The following is a 24923-nucleotide window of genomic DNA, read 5'->3' as shown; positions in this document are numbered from 1 at the left end:
AGGTACATGGTTGTCCATCAACATTTTGTTTTTATTTTCCAGAGTAATCATTTCCAGAGCCATGAGCCAAGGGTTTTCTTGGGCTCATCGGTAGACTCTCCTTTCTTTTTGGCCCCATCGTCGTGTGTCTCTGGGTCGTTGTCATCCGACGACCACGACCATTTTCCACCCCAGGTTCGGCTATAGCTAGACTCGGTCGACCTACTAATCTCGTTGCCTTCTGGGTCTAGAGTCTGGGTGACAGTTTTGACACTGCGCGTATTTCCCTTGCCATCAACCTTCTCTTCCCGCGTCACAACAGTCGTAGTCCCGTCTGAGTTTTGGAACTTCTCGGTTAAGACGTGCTTGCCAGGAGTACGCTGCGAGCGGCTCGAATCTTCAATCTCACTCCCTGGAGATTCCGAGTTGTTTCTGTCATGAACGAGCCCGACAGATTTGGGTAGAACGTCCAGGACGTCTTCACTATCTTTCATAAGTCGCAGGAAGACATCCTCTTCTGTCTGCGGCAGCGAGGAATGCGTACCAAATGCTTCAGCGGCCATGTCCCTCAAGCTAGCAGGAGACCTGCCCTCTGTAGCCGGCCATTCCAAGTCATGATGAAAGCCAACCGCAATATCAGGAAAGATGGAGTTCGCTGAGTGCCACGGGAAAGAAAACTGAAAGTGAGAATGGTGGAGACCAGTCAAAGCTCGCACCCATGGAAGTCGAGGATCAGAGTTGTGAGACGAGTTTGACCAGCCCGTAGACTGTGTAGTTAGCGGCTTGAACAGATGCTTCCCAAATATACTTCCAGCAGGATATGCAGCCCCAAGGAGCCCATCGGCACGGAGGCCAGCTAGCCACAGCCAGCGGCGGTCAACGTTCCGATGGTCTACACGGTCCTTTCTTGCTGTACGGAGCCGTTCATGGTGGTCAGCGAGAGGACGGTCCGGACCTCCCATGCTGTGTGAGCTAGCCCGTAACAAATCTTCAAATGCATCTGCCCAACCGTTGGGGCTCTCGTCCATATCGTGGGGGAGGTCATTGGGGCGAGGCGGGGTTATGTAGTGAAGATTCCATGGTGAATAGGACGACGAACTGACCCAGTTGCGCCATCGAGAGAGTACAGCCAACTCGAACTCGGGTCGATTGGATTGCTCGGGGCTGCTGAGCCCAACATTGTCACTTGCGGAAGGATACATGGCATGCGCTGTACAGAGCTTTCTGCGTGGTGTGGTACCAACGATATGTCGCTAAGGAAGTCGGCTAATGCGACTAAAACGTGTTCGTAAACACAAACGCTGTTTTTTTTTTCTTGTCGATCTGAAATATGAGTAGAGTCTGAATGTTCTGAATATAGATTTAGGGGGCTCTAAAGATCGGCCACTTAAAGCTTGAAGCCCAGAGTATATTTAATCTCCAGAACAATTATAGACTAATCGGTTGAGGTTGCGATGGAAAGTCGGCAGTTTTCTGCAGAGTACAGAGTAGATTTCTAGATGGTACGATTGTCAATCTATCGTCACGTGCATCGATAACAACACACACTCGCACACACCCACCCTTGACCGTTTAGATGCATGATGACGGAATTCGCAACTCACATCAAGCGTGTATCCAGGATACCCATGGTACTGCAACCCACCGCTTCTGGGTCCACCCGAAATTCGATCAATTCATGCCCGTTGGTGCCCGCCGCCGTAGCGCCTGTCACACAGACTACATGGGGGGTGTTGTGCACCTGTGGCCATCACTGGAAGGGTCGCTGGGCCGAGCGCCGCTGACACCTGAAAGTCTTTAAACATTTTTGCATGAGACCGATTTCAAATGAGAAACACCCCGGATCTCCTCGGACAGCAATTATCAGAAAAGACGTTTAAGCTTGGCTAGGGCGACGGCCTATTTGACTGCAACCAACAAACTATTAACTTTCAGCACCGGTCCGATGGTATCGTATGAGATCTGAAGCTTGCCGCGGTCTGAAAGTTAGCCTTCAGTGCGCCGAGCCGAGCCAGTCCAGTCGAGCATTCAAGTAGCCTTGGATCTTTCACTCTCTGCCCTCATGACCAGACCACCGGGTGTCCACGCAAAGACCACGCTTACATTGAGCTGCTTGAGGAACGTGTTTCCCGTGCAGACGATAGCCCCTTCAGAAACCCGACTGCGCAAAAAGATCAAGCCATAGACGAGCGACGAGCCGCATCTCAACCCCCTCCCCAACAGAGTGATACGGGGGCGGTTCGGCGAGGAACGCAGAACGACGATACCGGCAACTGTAGGGGATACGAGACACGATACCACACTTCGCCGTGCCGTGTCTTGCAGAAGCGTTAGCGTCTGCGCGCATACATTACAAACCATGCATTTGACGGCCTCGAGCTTCCCAGCTCCCGCGTCAGCCTTGTTACCCCCCACAATATCAGATATAGCAACACCGCCAATACCCACGGGTGGGGGTCTGCCGGACAAAGACCATGAAGGGAACCTACAGAACTGGTCCTCCTTAATCGGTATCATCACGGCGATCGTCGGCAACGTCCTGATAGCCCTCGCGCTCAATGTACAGCGATATGCGCACATACGCCTCCATCACGAGAGGGCCGAGATAAAAGCACGTGCTCGCCAGGCGTTACGGGACGCAAAAAGGAAGAGGCAGGACCTCGCTAGCAGCGGCAGCTACGGAAGCCTGGAAAGTAGTGGTACCGATCATGGCAAGAGGGACCTTGATATCGTCCGCCGTGACATAGTTGAAGAAGCAGAGACTGGCAACGCAACCTCGGACGAGAGAGAACCTTTGCTACAACGATTCCGGTCGACAGGGTCCCAGGATGAGGATGGATACGGCACCACCAAGTCACCTGGTGGTGGAAACAAGCAGGATGACGTTTCGGCAATCAGCTACCTCCGTTCACCATACTGGTGGCTGGGTCAAATCCTTATCACGGTGGGGGAAATGGGCAACTTTCTGGCCTACGGATTCGCTCCGGCATCCATCGTGTCACCCCTTGGCGTCGTGGCTCTCATCTCCAACTGCGTCATTGCGCCCATAATATTTAAGGAAACTTTCCGGCAGCGTGATTTTTGGGGTGTCGTTGTTGCCGTGGCAGGTGCTGTCACCGTTGTGTTCAGTGCCAACACAGAGGAAAACAAGCTTGCCCCTGATGATGTCTGGCATGCCATAACAACTTTAGAGTTTGAGATCTACATGGGCGTCTCGTGCATTTTTATTGCATTGCTCATGTGGGCAAGCCCAAGGTACGGACACAGGTCCATCCTGATCGACCTGGGCCTTGTCGGTTTATTTGGTAAGTTGGGCGCATTATTCGGTTTAATTTGGTTGTTGTTGTTGTTGTTGTTGTTGTTGTCCCTCACAATATATTCGACACTAACACACGGCCTCTTGCCTCTTTCAAGGTGCCTACACAGCTCTATCAACCAAAGGTGTTTCTTCAATGCTGTCATCCACTTTGTTGGGTGCTTTTAGAACACCCGTAACTTATGCGCTGCTGTTCGTTTTGCTTGCCACCGCCGTCATGCAGGTTCGCTATGTGAACAAGGCACTTCAGCGATTCGACTCGACGCAGGTTATCCCTATTCAATTCGTCATTTTTACGCTATCTGTCATCATCGGCAGCGCTGTTTTGTATCGCGACTTTGAACACACCAATGCTGAGCAGGCCGTCACGTTTGTTGGCGGTTGCGTGTTGACCTTCTTTGGCGTTTTCCTCATTACTAGTGGGAGGCCGCATCATGATGAAGAAGAAGACGACAACCTGTCCGACATCGACGGTGTCGAAGAGACTATTGGTCTTTACAACCAGCAAGATCAGAGCGGTACTGGCACGAATACGCCTGCGCCAACACCTGGGACTGATGCATCCTGTATGACTGCGGGGCGGTCACGACGCACATCTCGGGTCAGCTTTATGAGCCAAGCTGGGCCACCTGCCACCTTGGTCTTGGACAGCGGCATTCCCCCGCTCCGTAAACCGCCATCTAAGGCCCTCCTGGATGAGGGTGAAGATTCTGCTACGTTGGGCACCAATCTATGGACAGGCCCACCGTCGCTGGCATCCACTTATCAACAACACCCCGTCCATGGTATCCATGCGGGTAACTCTGAACTAAGACTCACATTGCCGGAGTCGGTCCCAGGCTTTCATGAGCCGCTGGCGCGCGTCCACTCTGAGCCAGCATCAGCGATCCACACACCCTTCAACGAAGTTGAGCCCATGATGCCTGCCACACCGTCCACGGGCCGTACTCTCGCCGCGCGACCGATGACATCAGGACGGTCGCAACAGCACCATTTCCTAGGCCCCTTTTTCTCACCCTCGCCACTATCTTCTACAGTCAGTGCTGTCGTTGCCGACACTCTGTTGTTCCGGAGTGGGGAGGGGCCGCCATTGTCAAGAAGACTCGCTATGCGCAGGAGTCGACCGAGTCTGCGGGCGAGCCTATTTATGCCTCATGACGAATCCATAGAGGACGGCGGTGTCTCTGCTACCGACGCCATAGCATCTTGGGACGACGGGGCCATCAACAACAATATATCGGGTTCAGTCCTACCCTCAAGCAGTACGCGGCCCTCTGTCGGGATACGGGGCCGAGCCCGCAGTCTTAGTTACACTCTGGGCGAGCTGTTCGGGTCCAGAAGTGACAAGAGACGGAAAACGAACCCCGACGGCGATGACGAAGATTTGGAGACTGGGGGTTACGACTCCAGCCATACGGCCGCGTTATGAGCTTGGTCAGTTGCGATTGCAATTCGTCTTGGACTCCCTCCACCGTATATATATTTAGATACAGACCCATACACCACCTGTTCTCTCGTCCCAGACACATACACACAGATATATACAACACCCCTTTCTATCACTCTTATTCCTCATCAACGCCTTTTTTCTCTCTCTCTCTCTTTCTCTCTCTTTTCGGTTCTTCTACTTTTTCAAGACTGGGTTGTTATTTTGCGCAAGGGCATGCGCAGAAAAGTCGCATCATGGGGGCAAATCGGCGTAATCAGGCGGGTTTTCACTCCACATCCTGTATTGCATTTATATTGGATAGGAGTCTTGGTTTTTGTTAAATGGCTTTCAAATTAAGGTCACTTTTTTTTTTCCGTCATCTATCGTTATTTCTGCCTGTCTACTCTAAATCAATGGCTGTTATATCACATCGATACAGCCTATAACTTTCCAAAAAAGAAATTGCCGTTGTTCAAGTCAACTGGCAAAAGGACAAAACGGATGTGTCTGCTTTGCATATCGGCAGCCTCGAAAAATTGAGATGCAAACACATCCCTTTTAGAGGGGGTTGTTTATTCTTGGCTGCTTTTGCCATGTTTGGCCCACTCCCGCAGCTCATTTTTCTTAATCTTGCCGGTGCTCGTCTTGGGCAGCTCGTCGACGATCTCAACTTCCCTGGGGATCATGAACTTTGATATGGCGCTCTGGTGCTTGGCCCAGTCGATGAGCCCCTGTGGAGTCAACGGCGCCTTGCCTGCTTCCCTACTCGGCCTGATCGTCACGTACGCCTTGGGCCTCTCGCCCCAGTGTGAGTCGGGCACGGCCACTACACCAGCCTCGAGGACGTCCGGATGCTGGACCAACATGCTCTCAAGAGCGACCGAGGATATGTTCTCGCCTCCTTTTCGTTATTGGGGTTCGGCGTAGTTAGCAAGACAATCACATGAATAGTGTTCCCCAAGTTAACCCAGCGGAAGAGTGAAATATCCGCTCAGATCAGTAGTTGAGGGGAGGAAAACATGTATGAAACCGCCTTACCAGAGATGATGATGTCCTTTTGCCTATCCAGAATCTGCGCGCTCCCATCCGGATGCCACACGGCCAGGTCGCCAGAGTGAAGGACGCCACCGGCAAACATCTTTTTCGTGGCCTCGGGGTCGTTGTGGTAGCCCTTTGCGCAGATGTTGCCGGCAAAGACGATCTCTCCAATCTCTGCGCCGTCCTTGGCCACGTCGATCAGCACGCCCCTCTCGGCCTCCTCGGGACGCACGATCCTGATGGGCAGGCTGGTGAGGAAGCCGTGGCCCTGGCGCGCCATGCGGGCAAACTTGTCCGCCTCGGGCAGCGTCTCCCACTCGGGCATGTGGTAGCCCTTTGTGATGGGCCCGTACGTCTCGGTCATGCCGTAGACGTGGACGGGCGAGAGGTTAAGCTCCGTCATCTGCCGGAAGAGGTGCGCAGTTGGCGGCGACGCGGCCACTGTGACGCGCACGGGCGGGTCTGGTAGCCGGTGGGCCTCGGCGGCGGCGCAGAGCAGCGTGCAGACGGTTGGGGCGGCGTTGAAGTGCGTCACATGCTCCTCGGTCAGCAGGCGCCAGATCAAGGGGTAGTCGATCTTGCGGAGGCAGACGTGTGTGCCTCGGACGGCTTGAGTTTAATTCGAGAAAGAAAGGTCAGCGCAGGTTGGGAGTTGTGGGGTGCGACTGTGGAGGGGGGGACGGATCCTAACCTGTTACAGCCCATGGAAAGGTCCAACCGACGGCGTGAAACCTGGTGAAATAGTAGTATGCTTGTGTCAGCTGTATTTTGTAGTCAGAGGGGGGAGATGCTTCAAGGCTCGTTGTTCCCTTGGACGTTAACTCGGCTGTAACTCACATGGGAAGCGTCCACAGGTATTTGCATCTCCCGGTGTGGTAATTCAGGCCGGACTCGACGATGTTGGCAAGGGCAGCAAGGTATGAGCCACGATGTGTGTATTCCACGCCCTTGGGTTTTGATGTGGTGCCCGAGGTGAAGGGGATGGCTATAAGGTCATCCTCGTCATTGGGTTGCGGGGACAAGCCGTCCCAGCCCTTGCCTCCTGTCTCGCGGTCATGCTGCAACCCCTGAGCAATACACTCGTCAAAGGGGCCGCTGAGCTCGCCTTCAGTGACGTCCGTATCCTATGTTTCTCCGTCAGTGCGAGTAAGCAAAGCGAACGATATCGTAAGTGCATGACCCCTGGATAGAGAGACAATACTAGGGCACCCACCGTGTCGATAATCAATGGTACATTCCCATGGTCTTTCCGGTAGAGGTCCAACAGCCCAACGAACTCGGCATCGACGATTATGGCGTCGACCTGTGCAAAGCCAAAAATGTAGGCGATATCCTCCTGCTTCAGCCGATAGTTCACCGGCACAATGACACCGCCGGCGGCATTGACGCCGTAGATGCTCTCGAGGAAGGCCGGGGTGTTGGGAGCCAGGATGCCGACACGGGAGAAGCCCTTCTGGCCGAGGTAGTAGGCCAACCCCCGCGCACGATCTGCCAGTTCGGCGTAGGATCGACGCAGGGTGCGTCCGTTGGTGGTCACGTGCACAACGGCCTCTGCCTCTGGCTCGATGGCGGCCGCACGTGGGAGGAAGAAGGTCGGCGATAGTGCGTGCAGGTGGTTCGGACGCGCAGTGGCTTGCGTGGCTTCCGCTCCCGCATTCGTCGCCGGTGCGTTGGCTAGGCCGAGATGGCCGAGGACCGCCTTCAGGCGGGAGGGAGGGCCCGACATCGGTAGGCGTCGGCCGCTGCTGTTCTGAATAAAGAGGTGCGGTATCCGTGCAGAAATCTGTGTGTCGTATATGATTTGCCGAGGTACCTGTTATCTTTATTCTAATAGACCGGGTACTCAATGTAGGCCTTGCAAAGGAAGAGGTATAATTGTTTCCAAGTAGCCAAGATTCGTGATTTATTTCTTGGATAGATCTTGACCAGAATTAGAACTGGTCTAGAATAAGCTTCTTTCTATTGGTATTTGATCGTGGGTTTTTTTGGGGGGGTTTTTTTTTTCTTCTCTCGAGTATTATCCAATGAACATTTGGTTGGGGAAACCAGATGAAAAGAAAAGTCGCAACCCCAAAAATGTCGAAAAGCAAAAAAAGTACCTACTAAGCGGCAAGCAAAGCAGCACTGGAGACTTGGCCAAGTTATAGTCTTGCTTCTAGGGCTTAGTGGATCGCACTGAACAAGAAGGCTGCCAAGGCCGAGACAGGGCTCAGGGCACTTGTGACGCAAAAGCTGGGGTAATTTCTATCGCTGTTATTCGTTATTCGTGAGGGCTTTGAGGGGTAAATCCACTAGCGGGCCCGGTGTAATGGAAGGCAACCAACCTGCTGTAACAAACAAACCCTGGTCTCCATCTTTCTGTAGCTGGAGAGTCCGAGTCAGACTTTCTCCAATTGGCAGATTCAATACTACCTACCTACTCCGTACTGTTACACTACCTAGAACCACCTTAGGTATGTATACATACGCTCTATACATCTTGTGGTCTGCATATCGAGGCCGACGTCCCCAGCATTTCAGGATTACAAGAAAACAATACTCAATGTTTTAGTTTTTGCCTATTTAAATGACCATAAACTCAAGGCATCTCCTTTCCAAAACAAAGAGTGATAAATCAAATATGGGAATTAAGCGAGAGGGACAGAAAGAATATAAAGAAGCCATTTATTTGCTGACGAAATTGGCGCAACAGATAAGAAAAAAAAGAAACCAAAACATAGCCGCTCGCAGACTGTTCATTGAACGTAAAACCGCTCGCAAGCACCCTAGAACGCCCATAAATCCATACCATTCGCATTGGCTTCCCCATGTAGAGTCTAGTCTTTTTCGATGAGGCTGTCAAACAGCGGCTTCATTGCCTTGGCACTCTTCTTGGGGTAACGCTTCTGACCGTTCTCGTAGTCGACAAAGGTGACGCCAAACCTACAAGGATGCTTGTTAGTTATTCCAGCATCTAAAAACAGATATGCACACTGACTGGGAAGGGCTGAACTAAATCAAGGCCCATGGCCTACTGGCTCCAACATACCTGGTCTCGTAGCCCTCGGCCCACTCAAAATTGTCCATCAACGACCAAGCTGAGTAACCACGGACGTTCACACCATCCTCGGTATAAGCCTTGGCCAAGGCCTTAACATAATCGTCGTAGTACTGGACCCGGAAATCATCCTCGAGGATCTTCTCGAGTGGCATATCGTTCTCACCCTTGACTGACGTGCCATTCTCCGTAACCAAGATCTTGGGGTAGTTGTAACGCTTGCTGAGCCAAACGAGTAGCTCCCGGAACCCTTGTGCGTTTGGACGAAGCCACGGTGACTGTGTCTCAGGGCCGATGCATTCGCCCGCCTTGTTGTAAAACAGCTGCTCAAGGTTTCCAAGGTAATCGTCCTCGGCAGGCTCCCCTTCCTTGTGCCTGATGTAGTTGGCCGTGTAGCAGTTCATGCCATAAAAGTCGTTTGAGCCCTTGACTAAAGCCTTCTCCTCCTCCGTGAAAGTGGGCAGACGGTCGCCCAGCTGCTTACGCATCGAGACTGGGTACTCGCCAAAGTAGATGGGATCGGCAAACCATGAGATGGCGAACTCGATCTTGCGATTGGCTGCATCGACGTCCCTGGGGTCTTCGGGATCCCAGGGGAATGTGGCATCACCGTTCAGCGTGATACCAATCTCACCCTTGTCCTGCGCCTTAAACTCTTCCCTGTACACCTTGACGGCACGACCGTGGGCCACCAGAAGGTTGTGGCCTACAATCCAGGGCTCCCGAGAGCTGTCGCCGACGGGCGACTTGCTGCGGTCGGAGCAGCGGCCAGGCGCAAACTGGCCAACACTGTATGCGAGAATGGACGAGCACCACGGCTCATTGAAGGTGATCCAGTGTTTGCACTTTGGAATGGCCTTGAAAATGATGCGTGCATAGTGCTCAAAGTCCAAGGGGAACTCTTCCCTGTTCAGCAATCCACCGTACCGCTTGTCCAGCCCATCCGGCAGATCCCAGTGGAAGAGGGTGATGAGAGGCGTGATGCCGGCCTCGAGGAGGTCGTCCACGAACTTGACGTAGTGGTCGATGCCCTTCTGGTTGATGGGGTCGTTACGGCCACCAATAGGAATAATCCTGGACCACGAGATGGAGAAGCGGTACGACTTAGCGCCAACAGACTTGAGCAGGTCAATGTCCTCCTTGGTCCTGTTGTATGAGTCGCATGCCGTCACACCCGAGCTACCGTCTGCAACTTTGCCCGGAATTGCAGTAAATGTGTCCCAAATGGATGGGCCACGACCATCCTTGTCGATAGCACCCTCGATCTGGTATCTGTTGTGTTATTTATTTATTTTGTGTTAGAAGATGGGCTATTGGTGTGCATAGCGATAAGCCGGCAAATAATAAATAACGGAGGTCCGTTCCCGCGGAGGCCAAGGCTCCGAGATTGGCCGGCACTTTTGACTTGACTTACGACGCTGTCGCGAAGCCCCAAAGGAAATCCTTGGGAAGAGACATGTTGTCGATGTTGGTTGTGCTCCTGCTCTTGGACTCCGGTTTGGGAGCAGGGTGAGCAGGAGTCTGAGAGCTTGACTTAGAGCTGGGGGAACTAAAGGAACAACCCATTCAGCCGGCTTTGGGTGTGGACTTGAGTCGGTGTGTGGGGTGGTTTTTTTTGGTTTTTGGTTTTTTTTTTTTTTTTGGGTTGGGGGTAAGGGGGGAACGTAGAGAGGATCCAAGCCCTTTTGCGCAGGGAACTTGGCTGGCTGTTCGAGGAGGCCTTATGTGAGGTACGAAGTACGTTGAAAGGGGGGGTTTTTTTTTGGGGGGGAAAGTAGCTGAAACAAAGTGAGGAAACAAACAAACCCAAAAGCCTAAAAGGGAGAGATTCAAGGAGCTCTTCAAGGCAAGGGCGAGGACGAGACGGGATACAGCCGCATTTTTATACGGAAGGATTTTGTGTACCGCATCGGGGAGACCAGCCCATCAACCAGTTGTTGGCTGTTGCTACATGTTAGGTACATTTCTCGACATAGGCCTAACCCAATGACCGGCTCTGCTCTTTCGGTTTCAGCCATGTTGGGATTTGATTGAGCAGTTGATCTTCCCAATTCTCCCGCGTCGGACCGTCGTGACCGAGAAAAGCCTGGGCGAGAATGGAAATAATAGCAATAAAATAAAAATAAAATAAAAATACAAATCCAATAACCCGTCCTGCATCCCATTTCGGGCGTCAGCTTTAGCGCAAGCAATCAAGACACACCCAGTGGGGGTTGGGTAAACTTGAAAGCGGGGCCCGGGGGGGTAAAGCAACCTGACCCCACCTGCCTTCTCCAATAGGGTACGTACGCAGTGAAGTTTATGCCCACTGGAAAGAGATCCGACGTCGACTTGGGTGCCTTAATTGCTGCTACCATTGCTTCCACCGCGGGGTACATACCCTGCCTGCCTACCTACCTACCTTACCTACCTACATAGGTAGAAATAAACACGCAGCATCATCAGGTTTACTCCCCCAAGAAAACGCGTGTCCGGCGAAGCTTGAAGCTTGCCCACCTCAGGCAGGTACTGCCGTGTTCGTTTATCCACTAACCCACCGGGTACTCGGAGCTTACCTTCAGTGGTAGGTAGGTAAGGTACCTGCCCGCCTACCAGGTAAGCAGAGAGATACTTCGTAGAATATCTAGGTGGGCTTCTCTCCTCTTCTCTTCCCTCCACTCACAAGGTAGGTACAATTCTTGCTCACATTAGTTAATTTGTCTTTGCTCTCCTCCCAACTCACCACCTGCAGCATTCAATTTTACACCCCCGGCTGCTTGGCTATTTTGCCCTAGCTAGCCTCCTCCAAACCCACCCATAGCTGTACAGGATCTACGACACCCTGCCCACAATCCAACGCGGGTTACTTCGAGAAAACGGCGATGGAACGAGCGAGCAGGCTGGACTACACGGTCCGATAGGTGGATCCATTTCACCGACCTCGAGGTTGGTTTACTTAGATTAGATGCTAATCGATCCCAGGTAATTGACTATGGAACAGCTTGCTGGTTGCAGGACAGTTGCGTTGCCTCGCATGTTCAACCATAAATCAACAAACCAAAGAAAACACGTTGCACCGGCCGCCGCCGGAAACACCATGTTGGACAGTCATGTGTCTCCTGGGGTCCCCCACCCATCAGACAAGTTGCCTAGCTTTTCCCAAATGAAAAACATCCATCATCTCGTTCCTTTGGCATTTTAACCTCCCGCGTGAGGATTACCCGACGAGAGTGACCGCTGGCCACTCGGCGGCTTTGTTGTGCTTGCACTGAGCCCACTCGGACCCGTCAAGACCGGGCCGCAACTCCGTCATTGGACCCCAGCAACAGTACCCCCCGGAACCATCCATTCAAAGCGTTGCACATGGTTGGTCAGCATGCGCCCACTGCCATTGGTCGCCTCTCATCACCGCTATGCAGATAGGAGGCTCGCCAAAACCCCGGCTGTTTACTTAGCCTTTTGCTCAAAGGGAGAAGAAGAAGAGGCGAGAAGGGCAACATTGGGACATTATCGGGTGCCAAGTTTTCCTCGTGTGAGCACCCCCTGACCTGAGCTAACCTAACGTAACCTAAAGCTTCCTCTTCCATATCACATACATATGCAAGCTGAGCAAAAAAAGGGTCACATTCATCCCGAGGACCGAGCTCGCCACCACTGTCAAGCCCTGGGGGGAAAAAAATCCATTCAAAAGGTACAGAATAATGGAGAGCACAGCGTCGGCCACCCAACAGCTAGAGCTGAGCAAGCCTTGTCACTACGCATGTCCTGGCTCGGCGGATTGTGCATGCCGTGCAAGTGCGGCCCGCATGGCGCCTAACGGGACTTTGGAAGCATGTTTCCGAACAGACCAGACCCAAAAATCCTCTGCCATACCAGCGACGGGAAGACCGGCCCAGAGTTTTGTTTTCACCGTCCAGCCCTGTCTTAATAACCTTGACTAATACTTATTCGACTTGGTTGGCACGATCCACCGGGTTTTTGTTCCTTCGTTTGTGTTTCGTTTTCTTCAATACCTCCCTAGTGTAGTCATGCATGCTCGGCTACTGGGAGCCAGAGAAGTACACTTGTGGCATTAACAGTAAGGACACAGTCGTGGACCAGCGGTCCGGAAACACCCCTAATCGCCGCGACACTACAGCTTACAACATCCAATATCAGGACCCATATAGTTCTAATCCAGGACCAGTGGGAATTCCAAAAGGCTGGCCCAAGCCGGCGCTACGGGGAAAAGAGTGCTTGTATCACTTCTCTCTATTTTCCGGTTTTTTCTTGCCTTCTCCTTTTCTTTGCCGCTCTTCTGGTTCCAGTTCTTGCTATTCTCAAGCGAGACCCCATCTCACAGGCAACCTCGTCAGCCTAAAATTCCAACAGGCGAATGGAGGGGATTACTTGATATTGCCTGACCGGGCCAGATAAGCGAATCTTGACAGTGCTACCCCTCCCTGGCGCCAAGTTTTGGGTCTTCTTTATGGCGACTTCTTGATTCGAGATTAAGTCTGCGACTAGGCTAGACTACTGTAGATTATGTTTGTGACAATGAGCCAGATGCCCTGAGCAGATCTGCAGGATCATCTTTGCGGAATTTGGTGAGATGGTCAAATCGATTCGCCTCGCAAGGAGCTATGAAACCGAGTGTTCCGAGTGATACCACGTAGGGAGAGGGATTTAGAGCTTATAATTCACATGATAAGGTGATCTACTTTTTTATTTTTTATTTTTATTTTATTTTTGAAAGCCTCATCCGTTTCGGAACTGCGGCCAGAATATCCACCCTACAGCGTCTTTATTCTTAGGTTTCTATTTTTTTCTCGCTTGTTTCTCTTTGATGTGGATATCCCGGGTCATCAGTATGTTATGTCCATCAATCGAAATGCCCGAACTCGTGGTATTTTGAGTCTAGTTCCCTGAAAACCAAGCCTTCTTTGGCCCGATCTATCGGCCCTGAAAACCCCTTCATGGTAAAAACAGAATCCACTATTTACAAGGTACCACCCAGCAGAGATGGTCTGCAAGGTGACCAGAGTCACCAAGAATCACCTCCTGTCCTGCGCATACCCAGCTACAATGTAGACCCGTTTTGCCTACTCCGACCTGCGCTCGCTTAGTGTGCAGATACGAAGTACAACTAGGGAGACAAGGAGGCAACTGGAATGACACTTTGTTGAATAAGACATACTTTGTTCATCAAATTTGGCCTTGGGGGTTTTTTTTTTTGGTTATTATTAATATTCTCTATTTTATTTTTTATACCCTCTATTTGCGCGAGTCCACAGACTACCACGTTGTTATGCAGGCACGACGGCAGACGGAACGGGACCCAGCGAAAGTCCATGTTTCCATGAGCCTCATTTTTTTTTTCTTTTTTCGCCAAGGTAGGATGCACGACATATACGAGAGATTTTTTTATTTAATTAATTATTTTCTCCGCAGCTTAAGACAAAGACAAGAAACAAAAAAGACCCGAGACGGAACAGTCAAAATAGTTGCCGAAAGTGAAACGCTTTCAACAAACAAGTCTAGTTCTAGACAGAGCTCTAGATTTTCTGTGGAAGGTATGAGCAGCGCACAGTCCGGTCCATCCAGGGTCTTTTTTTCCCCTTCGGATTTCAATCCACCCAAAGCTACTTCTTCAACCAATGACTACTGTTTACTGCCGCAACGGCACTGACTCTTCAATATCCTGCTTTTGCCGCTTCGATGGGCTTGGAAGGCCAGATCCGGGTCCTCTATTTCCGTCGCCGCTCGACCACTCCACCACCTCCCACTCGTACTTGACCGAGCCACTCTGGGTCTGGCCGCTAATCCTGCTCGTCCGCAGTCTGCTCAGTCTGCTCCCGGCAAGCATGCTGTCGAACCAGGGAATTCCAAATGTCTCCCGAGGGACTAGCCCGTTGTCGGTATTGTTCCTGTTGTTGGACTTGCCCCTGTCCGCATCCACATTCTCCTCCATCTCACCCTGGACATCCTCCTTGTGCTCGGTGGCGGCCCCTCCTTCTGACGACTCATCGTCCGAACCCGGAACCAGGCCGAGCTCCTCGAGATCACCAAGGTCCTCGTGGCACAGGCTACCCAGCGTCAGGCGGATGAAGTCTGCCTCGCTGGGCGGGTCCTCGGACCAGTACGACAGCGGTGTGCCGCAGAAGCCGCAAAAGTTGCGTTTGGACGCCTGCTGGGCCGGGTGCGTATAGGTCCGGCGGATGGCGGCGCTGCGCTCGTCGTCGAAGAATGGAAAGGTGCTGCTCTGGTACCACGACAGCGGTACCCGGAGAAACGCAGCTAGCGGGCTGGCTTGGAAGATTCCTGTTTATTTTTTTTTTTTTCGTTGCGTCATCAATGGTCAGAACTAGATGCTCGACTATTGATTATGAGGGGGGATAGTTTTCCTCCGATGCTTAAATATTTCAGGGGTGTTGACGGCGTAACTGTAGAAACTTACTATGTCTTGGATCCGCGTCAAAAAGAACTTGGGCTAGTTCAGAGGCGTTTTCCGGGAGGTTGACGGTGTATGTGTTCCTGCCACACTGGCAGCCGCCTCGTAGAGGTCGTAACGACATGCCAACACTTGGTTGTTTGCTCTTAGATTTCTTGTTTGTTTAGCTGTGGTACCGCAATCCGGAAGGAATGTGGTGGTTTCCTAGGTAGTTATGTTTCCAAGTTATGTATGTAATTTCTGTTGAATGGTTAGAGCAGGTATGAAAGGCTTTTGGCAATTGATCAGATATCGACCGATGTGTGATTTGCTTTGGGCTAGCCTTTTTTGCGCCGTTCAGAAATAAAGTCACAGTAATGAGACAAAGACCAGAGAGACAGACGATCAAAGGGACAAAGAGGAAATCTTTCAATTCTGGGTTCGAAAATACTCTGTGAGATCCTCCTATTGGGGGAGGGGTTTCTCGTCTTTCTTTTCTCGTAAACAAATGCTTTGCTCCAGGCAGGCAACGGGTGTTGCGGTTGATGGAGTTAACAGGAGCGTGCATGAAGCACAGAAGCATCTGGTAAGCTCTGCCGGATGAAGTAATGGGGTTGGGTGGGGTAAGAAGTATCTTCCCTCCCTGTTAAGCCGCTGATGGTACATTGGAGATTTGGGGTTGACATCAGCCTGGACCCACTCATGGTAAATTCCAGCATCATCGCTCTTTCCACGAGCTTCTTTCCTCCACATATGCAAGGTAGGTGCATCCTGACGTTATTGGTTTTGATGCATTCTTTGTGGTGCACCGTTCAGACTACCGTAGCTTTAGACTACCTACCTAGGTACCTGGGTACCTGCCTAGAAATTTAGGTAGGTAGGCAGAAGCTAGGAGCTACTATGCAACCTGGTAGGGCAGTGACACTTTTATGCTTTTTTTTCCTGAGGTATATACAGTACATCTATCTGCATGGGGTAGGTACCTCGTTCCAGATATCTGCAGCAAAGTATCCAAAAAAAAAAAAAAAAAAAAAAAAAACACCAACTCCCCAAAAACTCCCTCAATCACCAACCAGCACCCCAGGCGTGGCACTTGCCCTTGGCCGCGGCATTCTTGTTCACAACCAAACAGTCAGAGTACTGAGCGTGGCATTTGTCCATTGCCGACTTCCAGGTGTCGATCCAGCTCAGAGTCCTGCCGGCCAGGCTTCTCTTGAACGGCCAGCCAAGATTGAAGCTGAAGCCGGGATTCTCAGTCCCCTGCCTGCAAGCCTCGGCATAAGTGTCCTTGCAGTCGTCATACTGCTCCTTGCAGGCATCCTTGCAGGCGTTGGGCACCGCCAGATGCGGGTAGGACATGCACTTGCGGCTGTCAACGTCGGTATACAGCTTCCACGGTCTGCCCGAGTGCCAGTCGTCCTTGAGGTCGTTGCATGTCACCATGGGCAGCTCGATGCCACCGACCGGCTTTCCGGGCTTGTAGCCGTACCATATGTTGGTCGGCTGCTTGCAGATGTTGGTCGCAGTTGGAGGCACGGGGCACTGGGTTGACGTGGTGGCCGGTGTGGTCTGCGTCTTGGTCGGCGTCATGGTGGCTGTAGGCTGGCAGGGGGCCGTGATGGTAGTGGTCGATGGCTTTCCAGGACCCCAAGCCGGTGGCTTCTGCTTGAACCAGTCTTGCTTGGAGCACTTGTTCTTGGGCGCCGTGTTACAGTAGTCACCACAGGCGCCACACCAGAGGGCGAACTCGAAACACTTGAGAGCCCCTGGGAATCCGGCATTCTTGAAGCAGGCAGCAATTTGAAGCTTGCAGGACGAGTATCCGTGCTTGCATCCTTCCTGGTTGTCCCAGTCGGGAAGCCCACCGGAGCACCAATTTCCACACTGGTACTCGCACTTGGGGGGAGTGACAATAGTGCTTACACAAACTGCGCTCGAAGTAGTTGGCGTAGTAGTCTGGGGCGGCAGAGTCGTTGGTGGCTGGGTGGTGGGCGGCTGCGTCGGGGTCGTCGCAGGGGCCGTACTAGGCACAACTATGGTGGATGTTTCTGTGGGTACTGTGGCAGGCTCTGTCGTGGAGGAAAGAGTTGTGGACGACGAGAGGGCTGTTGATGAGAGAATCGTCGACGAGAGGGTTGTGGATGTGGACGAGAGGCTCGTCGACGAGAGAGTCGTGGAGGTTTCTGGCAGACTCGGGGGCTGATGATCACAAGGCTCGGTCGACTCAAGGCCTTTGGCGACGAATATATTGATGCGAGATCGACCTCCGCAGTTCTGATCGGGAGCACCGCGACAGGTCAAGTCACACTCGGAAGGGGGAGCAGCAACGGCGCCGTTGCCCATCACAACGCCACACCAACATTCACCTAGGGGCATGTCAGTTTTCAACACAGAAACAGACGGTTATGTGTTGCTGGTCGCATTCTTTCTTACATACCTCCATATTCGGTTCCAGCATAGGGAAACCCTCTTGACATACATCCCTCGATGCACTTGGGGTTCGAACCTGTGTCTCTGCTCCAGGGTTGGCCGGTGACATCCTCCACTCGGTACACCAGGGCTTTGCCGCCCGGGTCTGAACTCGCAACATGGCAGCCGATGTTCTTGTAATCATCGAGTGTAACCGAAGCAGCAGCCGGAAAAGTTGAATCCTCGTATATAGAGAGGCGGTTGTTTCCACCGCAAATCTGAGTTTTGTCGCCTAAGAAAGCCGAGCGGGGGTTTGGTCAGGTCAAGTGAGAGGGGGCAGAGAGAGAGAGAGAGAGAGATGATGATGATGCTTTAGACATGTGGTATATGACACTTACCAGTGCATGCAAGCTTGCAGTCGGACTCAGCAACCTTGATTCCTCCTATCGATGAACCGCATCTGCACTCCCCGTAATACTCGAGTCCCGCAAACCGATATCCGTTCCCCTTGCATGCGGCCTGACACTTCTCGACCGTCATGTTTGCTCGGGGGACTTCGGTGCGGAAAGGAAGCGTGTCCGGGTTGCTCACGCTCGTGTAGCAGCCCGAGTAAACAAAGGGAGTGAAGGGCGCTGGGCAAGAGGGAAGTGACACAGTCGTGGCACGAACCTGGCTAGTCAGGGTCAGAGCCCCGACGGCTATGAGAGTATAGAGAGCGACCATGTTTATCCTCTTTTTCTTCTTCTGCCTTTGATCACTAAAGTATTTACCCTAGGGACGGAAATGACCCAAACGAGTGACAGGCCTCGAGTTGGCTGGTGTCAAGTGATGCCCGCAGCCTTACGAGGAATGGGAGGTGGGGGCAAGAAGAGAAGGATAAACATCATCGAGGCTTGATGTGCCCAAGTTCTTTATATAAGCCTAGAGGTTGAAAAGTTGGACCAACTGTATCCAGCGCCAAGATAGCCACGATGGGCTCCTCCAAAGACGATAATAAAAAAAAAAAGATAATAATAACATGGTACAAGGTCTAGAACTTCACCGACCTCGGTAGATGGTAGGATTAATCGGTCTTGTTAGGGTATAAACTCATCACCAGCCAGACCATTTGCGGCAGGTCTCGGGCATAGAATTATTTTTTTTTATCCATGTCTCTGACCCTGCTATCGCTCAAGGTGTGATGGACCAAGCATATACAAGGGTGTAAGACGTTGCATATTCGACGGTTGCGATACGAGGTTTTCTTTTAAGTTTGGGGCTGCTTCCTTTTTTATTTTGTTTTCGTTGCCAAGTGAGCTGATAGTTGCATTGTGTGAATATGTAAAGAATAGAAGAAAAGAAGAAGAAAAAAAAACAGGGAGAAGGTAAAAAATCGGGCATGCCATGCCATGCAATATCGTCAGCCTCGGGCTTGTCATCTTGCTGTTTCGGGGCTGAAGCTGCAAAACAAGCTAGCCCCACCCTCCGGCCGCTGTTACCTTGTGGTTCCTGTTTAGGAAACTCAATACTCGCCGTTCGCTCGGGTCGGCCTGTTAGGATCCATCACGAGGGTTTGACGTGAAGGGGGAAAACAAAAAAAGAAGTTTGACGACAGAGTAAGCAAGAAGCAGAAAGACTTTTTTTTCATTATTATTATTCAAAGCTCGGGTAATGTGAGGGTTTAACATTTAGTGCCTTTGTCATAAACATACTGTGAATAGAAAACAAAACAAGCTCTACTCCGCATCCGATGCAAAAAGCTTCGGGAGTTTTTGGATAATTAATTACCTTGTTTCCATATATTAGCAACACGCTTCTCGGCAAATGCATTTAGCTACACGAGAGTCTTCTCACAAGAGCCTACATTGACCGTAACGGTAACATTCGTGACCAATGTTTAATTTCATCCACCTGCATCACAATATTGGATTGTCGCCCAAATCAAGTATGCAGCTTGGACCTGCATGCACCAAGCCTCTTGGCAAGGACTTTTATCGGCTACACCCAGCACAAGAACAGGGGGCCCCAAGCAGGATATCGTCTGTTTTTTCTTCTCACACAGATCTGTCCTTGAGGTACACAATGCACACATGTTGCAAAGAAACAAACATAGCTGTAGTCCTGTTAAACGTAAATCAAACTCATAGTCTCTGCTGATCATGCTTTGCATCTCAGATGCAAATCGCCTCAACACACACACACACACACACACACAAACACAAGAAAAGAAAAAAAAATAAAGGCAAAAATAACGTGAAATGAATTCTTGTCATTGCGCATGGTGACGGACCGAAACCTGAACACGGTGCCAAACATGACCTATATCCACCCCCCAGTATCCGTCTACCCACTGCTCCGTTCTAGGCTCCCGAGACTCGCAAAACTGCCCCCTTCTCAACATAAAGCGAGCCGAACGGGTTGATTCTAGAATACAGACCAGCCCGACTATCGTGACCAAATCGACCAAAAGACCAAAAACTCCCAATGCAAATTAACGAAGAAAAAGTGAACTATTTGCTTGCTTTTTTTGTCCTTTCCGAGAACCTAGTTCCCTGCATTCTCACGCTTCCACCGCGGTACATACTTGCCTGGTGCTCCGGAGGCAGTCAACGAATCTTTGGGTGCTGGCGACTCGTCCCTGCCGTTCTCTCCACGGCCGGCTTCGGTCCTGTGCACTGGCGGGCCCCTTCCAGAAGCCGCCCTGCTGGGAGGAAGATCCCGCTCAGGGCCACCGCTAGCCTTGGCCTGCTCACGTTCACGCCAGTTGGGCTTGGCGCCATCAGGGCGAGTAAGGTTGAGCCGAGGCGGACCACCGGCATGATCGTTTGAATCAGTGCGCTCCATAGGGGTGCCAGTTCGGGCCGGTGCAGGAGCGCGTTCCGAGGGGGCGGCTGCCGCGTTCTGCGATGGGACCCTGTCACGCCAGCTGGGCTTTCCACCTGCACCAGCCAGGTTGAGACGAGGCGGGCCACCGGCAGAGTCCGAGGACCTGACGGGCGCGGCCGAGGCCGGCGGAGCCGAAGCCAACTTTTCCTTTTCTCTCTTTCTCCTCTCGAGGGCTTCCTCTTCTCTGCGGGCTTGCAGAGCGGCTTTCTCGGCCATCTCTTGCCTCTCGGCCTCGCGTTGAGCCTTGGCACGTGCAAGCTCCTCCTTGCGAGCCTCCTCGCGCCTCTTCTGCTCCTCCTTCTCTTTGGCAGCGCGCTCCTCGGCTTCCCGGAGCTGTCGTTCCTCCTCCTCCCGCTGCCTCTTCTCGCGCAACTTCTTCTCCCGGTACTCCTTCTTGCGTTGAGCAATCTGCTTCTCGAGCTCCCTCTCGGCGTCCCGGCGGCGCTTCTCAAACTCGTCACGACGCCTCTCCTGCAGGTTGGCACGGAACTCTTCGTAGAAAGGCATCAAACGGCTGAGACGGTGCTTCAGCTCCACGCTCTCCTCGTGCTTGATCTTGGACTCCTTCAGGGTCTCATCCTTGATCTTGTTGTAGGCATCAAGATCCCGCTTCTTCTGGTTCTCGTAGTCCTCGTGAAGCTTCTTAACCTCTTCCTTGCGGTACGCGCGTTCAAGGTGGTCCAGGCGCTTGCCGGTAATACGAAGCTTCTCGTTGATGTCATTCTTCTCCCGCTCAAGCTGGGCAACCTTGATGGCGCGAATCTGCGAGGTGTCGAGATTGGCCAAGTCTTCGGCGCTCACATCCAGAGCATTGGGACCAATCTTGAGATCCTTGATAAGGCTCTCGGCCTCTTGCTTGCGGATCTCCTGCATCTCCTTCTCCTTGCGCTTGCGTTCACGCTCCTTCTGCTCCTCCGCCAGACGTTGCTGCTCGGCCTCCAGCAATGCTTGCTCACGCATGCGCTTGATCTTAGCATTCTCCTTCTCGCGTTTAGCCTGCAGATCCGAAGCCTCCTCTTTGCGCTTCTGAATTATGTCCTTCCGTGCCAGAATCTCACGGTGCTCCTTCTCAGCACCGGCCTTGGCTCGCGCCAATGCAGCCTCGCGGGCCTTAACACGAGACTCGTTAAATGAGGGGTCTACGTAGTAGCACGTCGTATACAAGGCCCGGCCGAGGCGAACAAGCTGTGACCTGACAATCTCGGACGGTGTCCTCTGAAGTCTCTGAACGGAACCACCCTCGGCCTCTGCCGAACCGGCTGCAGATCCCGAGTGGGACGCTTTGGAGGATGAGAAAATATCAGTGTCGAAGCTAAGCACACCTGTAGCGTGGTCCATGCGAATGGAAAGATCTCCCTTCTTGTTGCCGTTCATGATGAACTTCTCCACTGTGGCGCGAGTAACCTGGAATGGCTCAGGGAACTGGGCCAGGCTCTCGACGAACTCAAGGTCCACAGTCTCGTAGACCTGAGAAAGCTGCTGGAAGAGCCTAGTAAGGATAACCTGCTGCAGAGGCAGCACGTACTTCTTCATGTCCTCATCGGCACCAATCTGGGCAAGAATAGGAGAGATCTTCTTGCAAATTGACAGGGGGTGGAAATCAACTTCGAGTATGTTGTACAGGTCACGAATCTCGGGACGAGCCTGGTTGAGCAAAGACTTGGACATGGCGTCCTTGAAAAGAACAGCACGGGTGGGGGCCTGGGACATATTGAGCAAATGCGTCAAACGGGAGTTCTTGTTCTTCTTGGCCTCGTCGAAGTCCACCATTGCACCACGAGAACGGGTCGTGCTGATCACGGGAATTGATAGAGCGGACAGCAAAACAAAAGAGGCGGCCTTTTGGAGGTCCGCTGGTGTGGCGGGCGGGTTATCAGCCTTCTTGCCCTGGCCGCTGGCAACCACAGCAGCTGACTGACGAAGGAGAGAGTAATAACGTGACCAAGCGGCCGCATGGAAAAGGTAGTTCTCTCCAACGAGGAAGATGCGAGTGAGCTTCTCGTAGTAGTTGGCCATCATGACGTTTTTCGGCGGGCGCTTGCTCAGATTCAGCAGGGTGTGGATGTCCTCCACACTGCGGAAGGCCTCCTGCCAAAGTTCGAGTTCAACAGCAACGTTGAGCTGCTGAAATCGGGTTTCCAAGTGTCTTTGAAGAGTATCTGGGTCGTTCAGGTTGATAGCGTGCATCTGAGTTGAGTACTTGGCGGCGGTCTGGACGTGGTTGCGAAGCAGCTCGCAGAGGCGGCGGAACTCGGTCTTCCTGATGTACTTGAGGCAGAAATCAAAGGCCTGCATGGCAGTGCTCTGGTATAGAAGCTCAAGACGAGCATTGTTGCGGAGAATGTCGAGGACGGTCCGGTAGGCCTCCCACAAGAACTTCAACCACGGGGTGACGATGGCACGATCGGTACGGTCGCGTGACTGTTCACCGGAAACAGTTGCAAGAAGAATCGACTCTGGAGTTTCGGTAGCTTCGAGGTCGTCGACGCTTGTGGAATTGGTGGCCTCAATAGAAGACTGGACCTCATCGGCCTTTTGCTGGGCGGCGGTGACCTTGCCTGCGGCGAGCTCGATGAATTTTTTCAAGACAAGCTAAAACCACAGTCAGTGACTGATCATATAAACATACGCGACTCGGGTTGCACATACCTCTATCGTGCCGACATTTGTGTTCTGTGCGATGTTCTTGTACTGGTACAGCGCATCCTTGGCCAGCTTTCCCTTCTTTTGCTCCACGGAAAGCTCAACCAAGAGCACCATAACCGGCTCCAATGAGGCGATGGGGACATTTCGGGAGCGCTTTGAAGTTATGTGCTCATGGAGTAAAGTCAGGGCGGCGGGCGCCTGGTTGACGCCGATGAGCTCATGGGCGCGCTTGAGGACATTTTCGGGTTTTTGATGGGGTGGAGGAGGCTGTTGAAAAAGTTAGCCAGATATCAGGCAATGTGAGTGGTCATCCTGTAGGTAAGTCTTGTATCCAAATGTGTGTGTGTTGGGCCAAGTAAGGTGAAGGGTCATGGTGAGGAGGGGTAGAGGGGGAGGCCAGCTTCAGGCAGCCATATGAAGCAGTGCCAGTAACCAAGTTCCAAGACGCTTCCAACGAACAAGAATTCAAAGGCAAATATGTAAATAAAATAACTCACCATGATGGGCAACCTTTCCTGTAGGCGTCTGCGAAACGCAAAGGAAGGTTAGACGTAGTCAGAGACGAGGCGCAAGTCACAGGCGCGATGGAGCGAAATAACTTGACTGGACGCTCCCGTCAAAGACACAAATGGTGTTCGTCGCCAAAGTAGATCCACGGCGGCCCTCCCACACACGAAAGAGTTTTTTGACCAGATTCACTTGTGGGCTAACGGGTTCTGAAACCCACTTTACTGGGTTGGCAAGGTTGGGTGAGGAGAATTGAGTCACGTGATTAGCCCGAGTGCTCCGGCTTGGTTTGCTACAAACTTTTTGTTCTGCTGCTGGCTTGTAAGCCGGCAAGTGAGTGTCAGCTGTTTGCTGTGCAGCCAACCAAGGCACCTAACAAACTACCACGTAACCACCAAAAGAGCGATACGAATCACCAATGCACACCGAGTACACATACGGTTGCTGTGTTGTTATAATTATGATATGTCATCGAGTTGAAAAGTAGGTAGCAAATCCGGGACCACAATGTGCAAAGTATAAATTTTATGCAGGCTTCAATCAATAGGGAGCGGGAACCCCCCCCCCCCCCCCCCCCAAAAAAAAATATATATATATAAAAAAATAAGAAACCATCTCTTCAGATCAGCATATGTACTTACTTGTTGTATTAACGGGAAGCCAGTAATGGTGAGATGACAGGTTACTCTCAGTAATCTCGCCTGGGAAGCACGGGCTTCAAATTGTTTCCTGTCCTCTACCAGTAAACGAATTGAACGGAAACCCGCTTCTCCATGCCAATAACGCCACCGCGTCAGCCAGAGATGTTGCCATCAAACCGCCGAGAGATTCAATGGGCAATTAATTGCTGATAATGTCTGAGACGAGGGCTCTGAGAATGGGACATTTTTGATGATTTGCACGACCGACCGGCCGACGGGTCACCCAAACAAGACAGAGTAATATGATATCAGACCATACAGAGCATAATGAGAACTATCCTCTTATACCTTTAGCCGGTCCAACGCAGACTGATCACGGAATACTTAGTTATGGTTACGGAATATTTCCGTACAGTAGGTGGCCAAATAGCTAAAGCAGGAGGAGCTGAATACAGAGTAGGTAGGTAGTTTTGAAGGCAAGTTGGGACGAGATGAAAGTCAAGAGGGGGTTGGGGATGTGTAGGAACGTACTTCGTATTTGTTGCGTCAAAACAAAATATCACTTCTTCTTCCCATGTTGCTGCTACCGTACCTACAACAGTAGGATTAACCTGATTCCTACCTACGTACCTAGGTAGGTATTCGCTCTTGAGATAAACGACCCGGGC

The 24923-nt window shown here is 51.9% G+C and overlaps 8 protein-coding genes across 8 annotated transcripts; 1 reads left to right on the top strand and 7 right to left on the bottom strand.

Moving 5' to 3' along the window:
• Positions 1–47: 47 nt before the first annotated feature.
• On the bottom strand, positions 48–1181 carry PgNI_04610 (uncharacterized protein; the record flags this gene model as incomplete). The annotated part of the gene is made up of 1 exon (XM_031124654.1): positions 48–1181. One exon carries the CDS (start codon positions 1179–1181, stop codon positions 48–50), a length of 1134 nt encoding a protein of 377 aa, XP_030985367.1.
• Positions 1182–1817: 636 nt separating this feature from the next.
• On the top strand, positions 1818–4970 carry PgNI_04609 (uncharacterized protein). The gene is made up of 2 exons (XM_031124653.1): positions 1818–3284; positions 3394–4970. Exons 1-2 carry the CDS (start codon positions 2339–2341, stop codon positions 4722–4724), a joined length of 2277 nt encoding a protein of 758 aa, XP_030984176.1. The 5' UTR covers positions 1818–2338; the 3' UTR covers positions 4725–4970.
• Positions 4824–7827, bottom strand: PgNI_04608 (uncharacterized protein). The gene is made up of 5 exons (XM_031124652.1): positions 6976–7827; positions 6600–6886; positions 6454–6494; positions 5763–6371; positions 4824–5625 (listed from the first exon to the last, which is right to left on the bottom strand). The coding sequence occupies exons 1-5, from the start codon at positions 7486–7488 to the stop codon at positions 5297–5299; spliced, it is 1779 nt and encodes a 592-aa protein (XP_030984177.1). The 5' UTR covers positions 7489–7827; the 3' UTR covers positions 4824–5296.
• Positions 7828–8300: 473 nt separating this feature from the next.
• PgNI_04607 (uncharacterized protein) lies at positions 8301–10493 on the bottom strand. The gene is made up of 3 exons (XM_031124651.1): positions 10214–10493; positions 8791–10071; positions 8301–8684 (listed from the first exon to the last, which is right to left on the bottom strand). Exons 1-3 carry the CDS (start codon positions 10363–10365, stop codon positions 8579–8581), a joined length of 1539 nt encoding a protein of 512 aa, XP_030984171.1. The 5' UTR covers positions 10366–10493; the 3' UTR covers positions 8301–8578.
• A 1656-nt stretch (positions 10494–12149) lies between these two features.
• PgNI_04606 (uncharacterized protein) lies at positions 12150–12564 on the bottom strand (the record flags this gene model as incomplete). The annotated part of the gene is made up of 3 exons (XM_031124650.1): positions 12150–12221; positions 12375–12442; positions 12474–12564. 3 exons carry the CDS (start codon positions 12562–12564, stop codon positions 12150–12152), a joined length of 231 nt encoding a protein of 76 aa, XP_030984172.1.
• Positions 12565–14201: 1637 nt separating this feature from the next.
• PgNI_04605 (uncharacterized protein) lies at positions 14202–15615 on the bottom strand. Its single transcript, XM_031124649.1, has 2 exons — positions 15215–15615; positions 14202–15078 (listed from the first exon to the last, which is right to left on the bottom strand). Exons 1-2 carry the CDS (start codon positions 15330–15332, stop codon positions 14426–14428), a joined length of 771 nt encoding a protein of 256 aa, XP_030984169.1. The 5' UTR covers positions 15333–15615; the 3' UTR covers positions 14202–14425.
• Positions 15616–16200: 585 nt separating this feature from the next.
• On the bottom strand, positions 16201–18319 carry PgNI_04604 (uncharacterized protein; the record flags this gene model as incomplete). Its single annotated transcript, XM_031124648.1, has 3 exons — positions 16201–17553; positions 17625–17888; positions 17995–18319. The coding sequence occupies 3 exons, from the start codon at positions 18317–18319 to the stop codon at positions 16253–16255; spliced, it is 1890 nt and encodes a 629-aa protein (XP_030984170.1). The 3' UTR covers positions 16201–16252.
• Positions 18320–19693: 1374 nt separating this feature from the next.
• Positions 19694–23766, bottom strand: PgNI_04603 (uncharacterized protein). The gene is made up of 3 exons (XM_031124647.1): positions 23605–23766; positions 23111–23374; positions 19694–23053 (listed from the first exon to the last, which is right to left on the bottom strand). Exons 1-3 carry the CDS (start codon positions 23605–23607, stop codon positions 20120–20122), a joined length of 3201 nt encoding a protein of 1066 aa, XP_030984174.1. The 5' UTR covers positions 23608–23766; the 3' UTR covers positions 19694–20119.
• Between the last annotated feature and the right edge of the window lie 1157 nt (positions 23767–24923).

This window comes from Pyricularia grisea (assembly GCF_004355905.1).
Source record: "Pyricularia grisea strain NI907 chromosome Unknown Pyricularia_grisea_NI907_Scaffold_2, whole genome shotgun sequence".
In the NCBI taxonomy this organism is placed as follows: domain Eukaryota; kingdom Fungi; phylum Ascomycota; class Sordariomycetes; order Magnaporthales; family Pyriculariaceae; genus Pyricularia; species Pyricularia grisea.
Note: the sequence above shows the minus strand (reverse complement) of the source record. Positions and strands in the feature narration are given on the sequence as shown.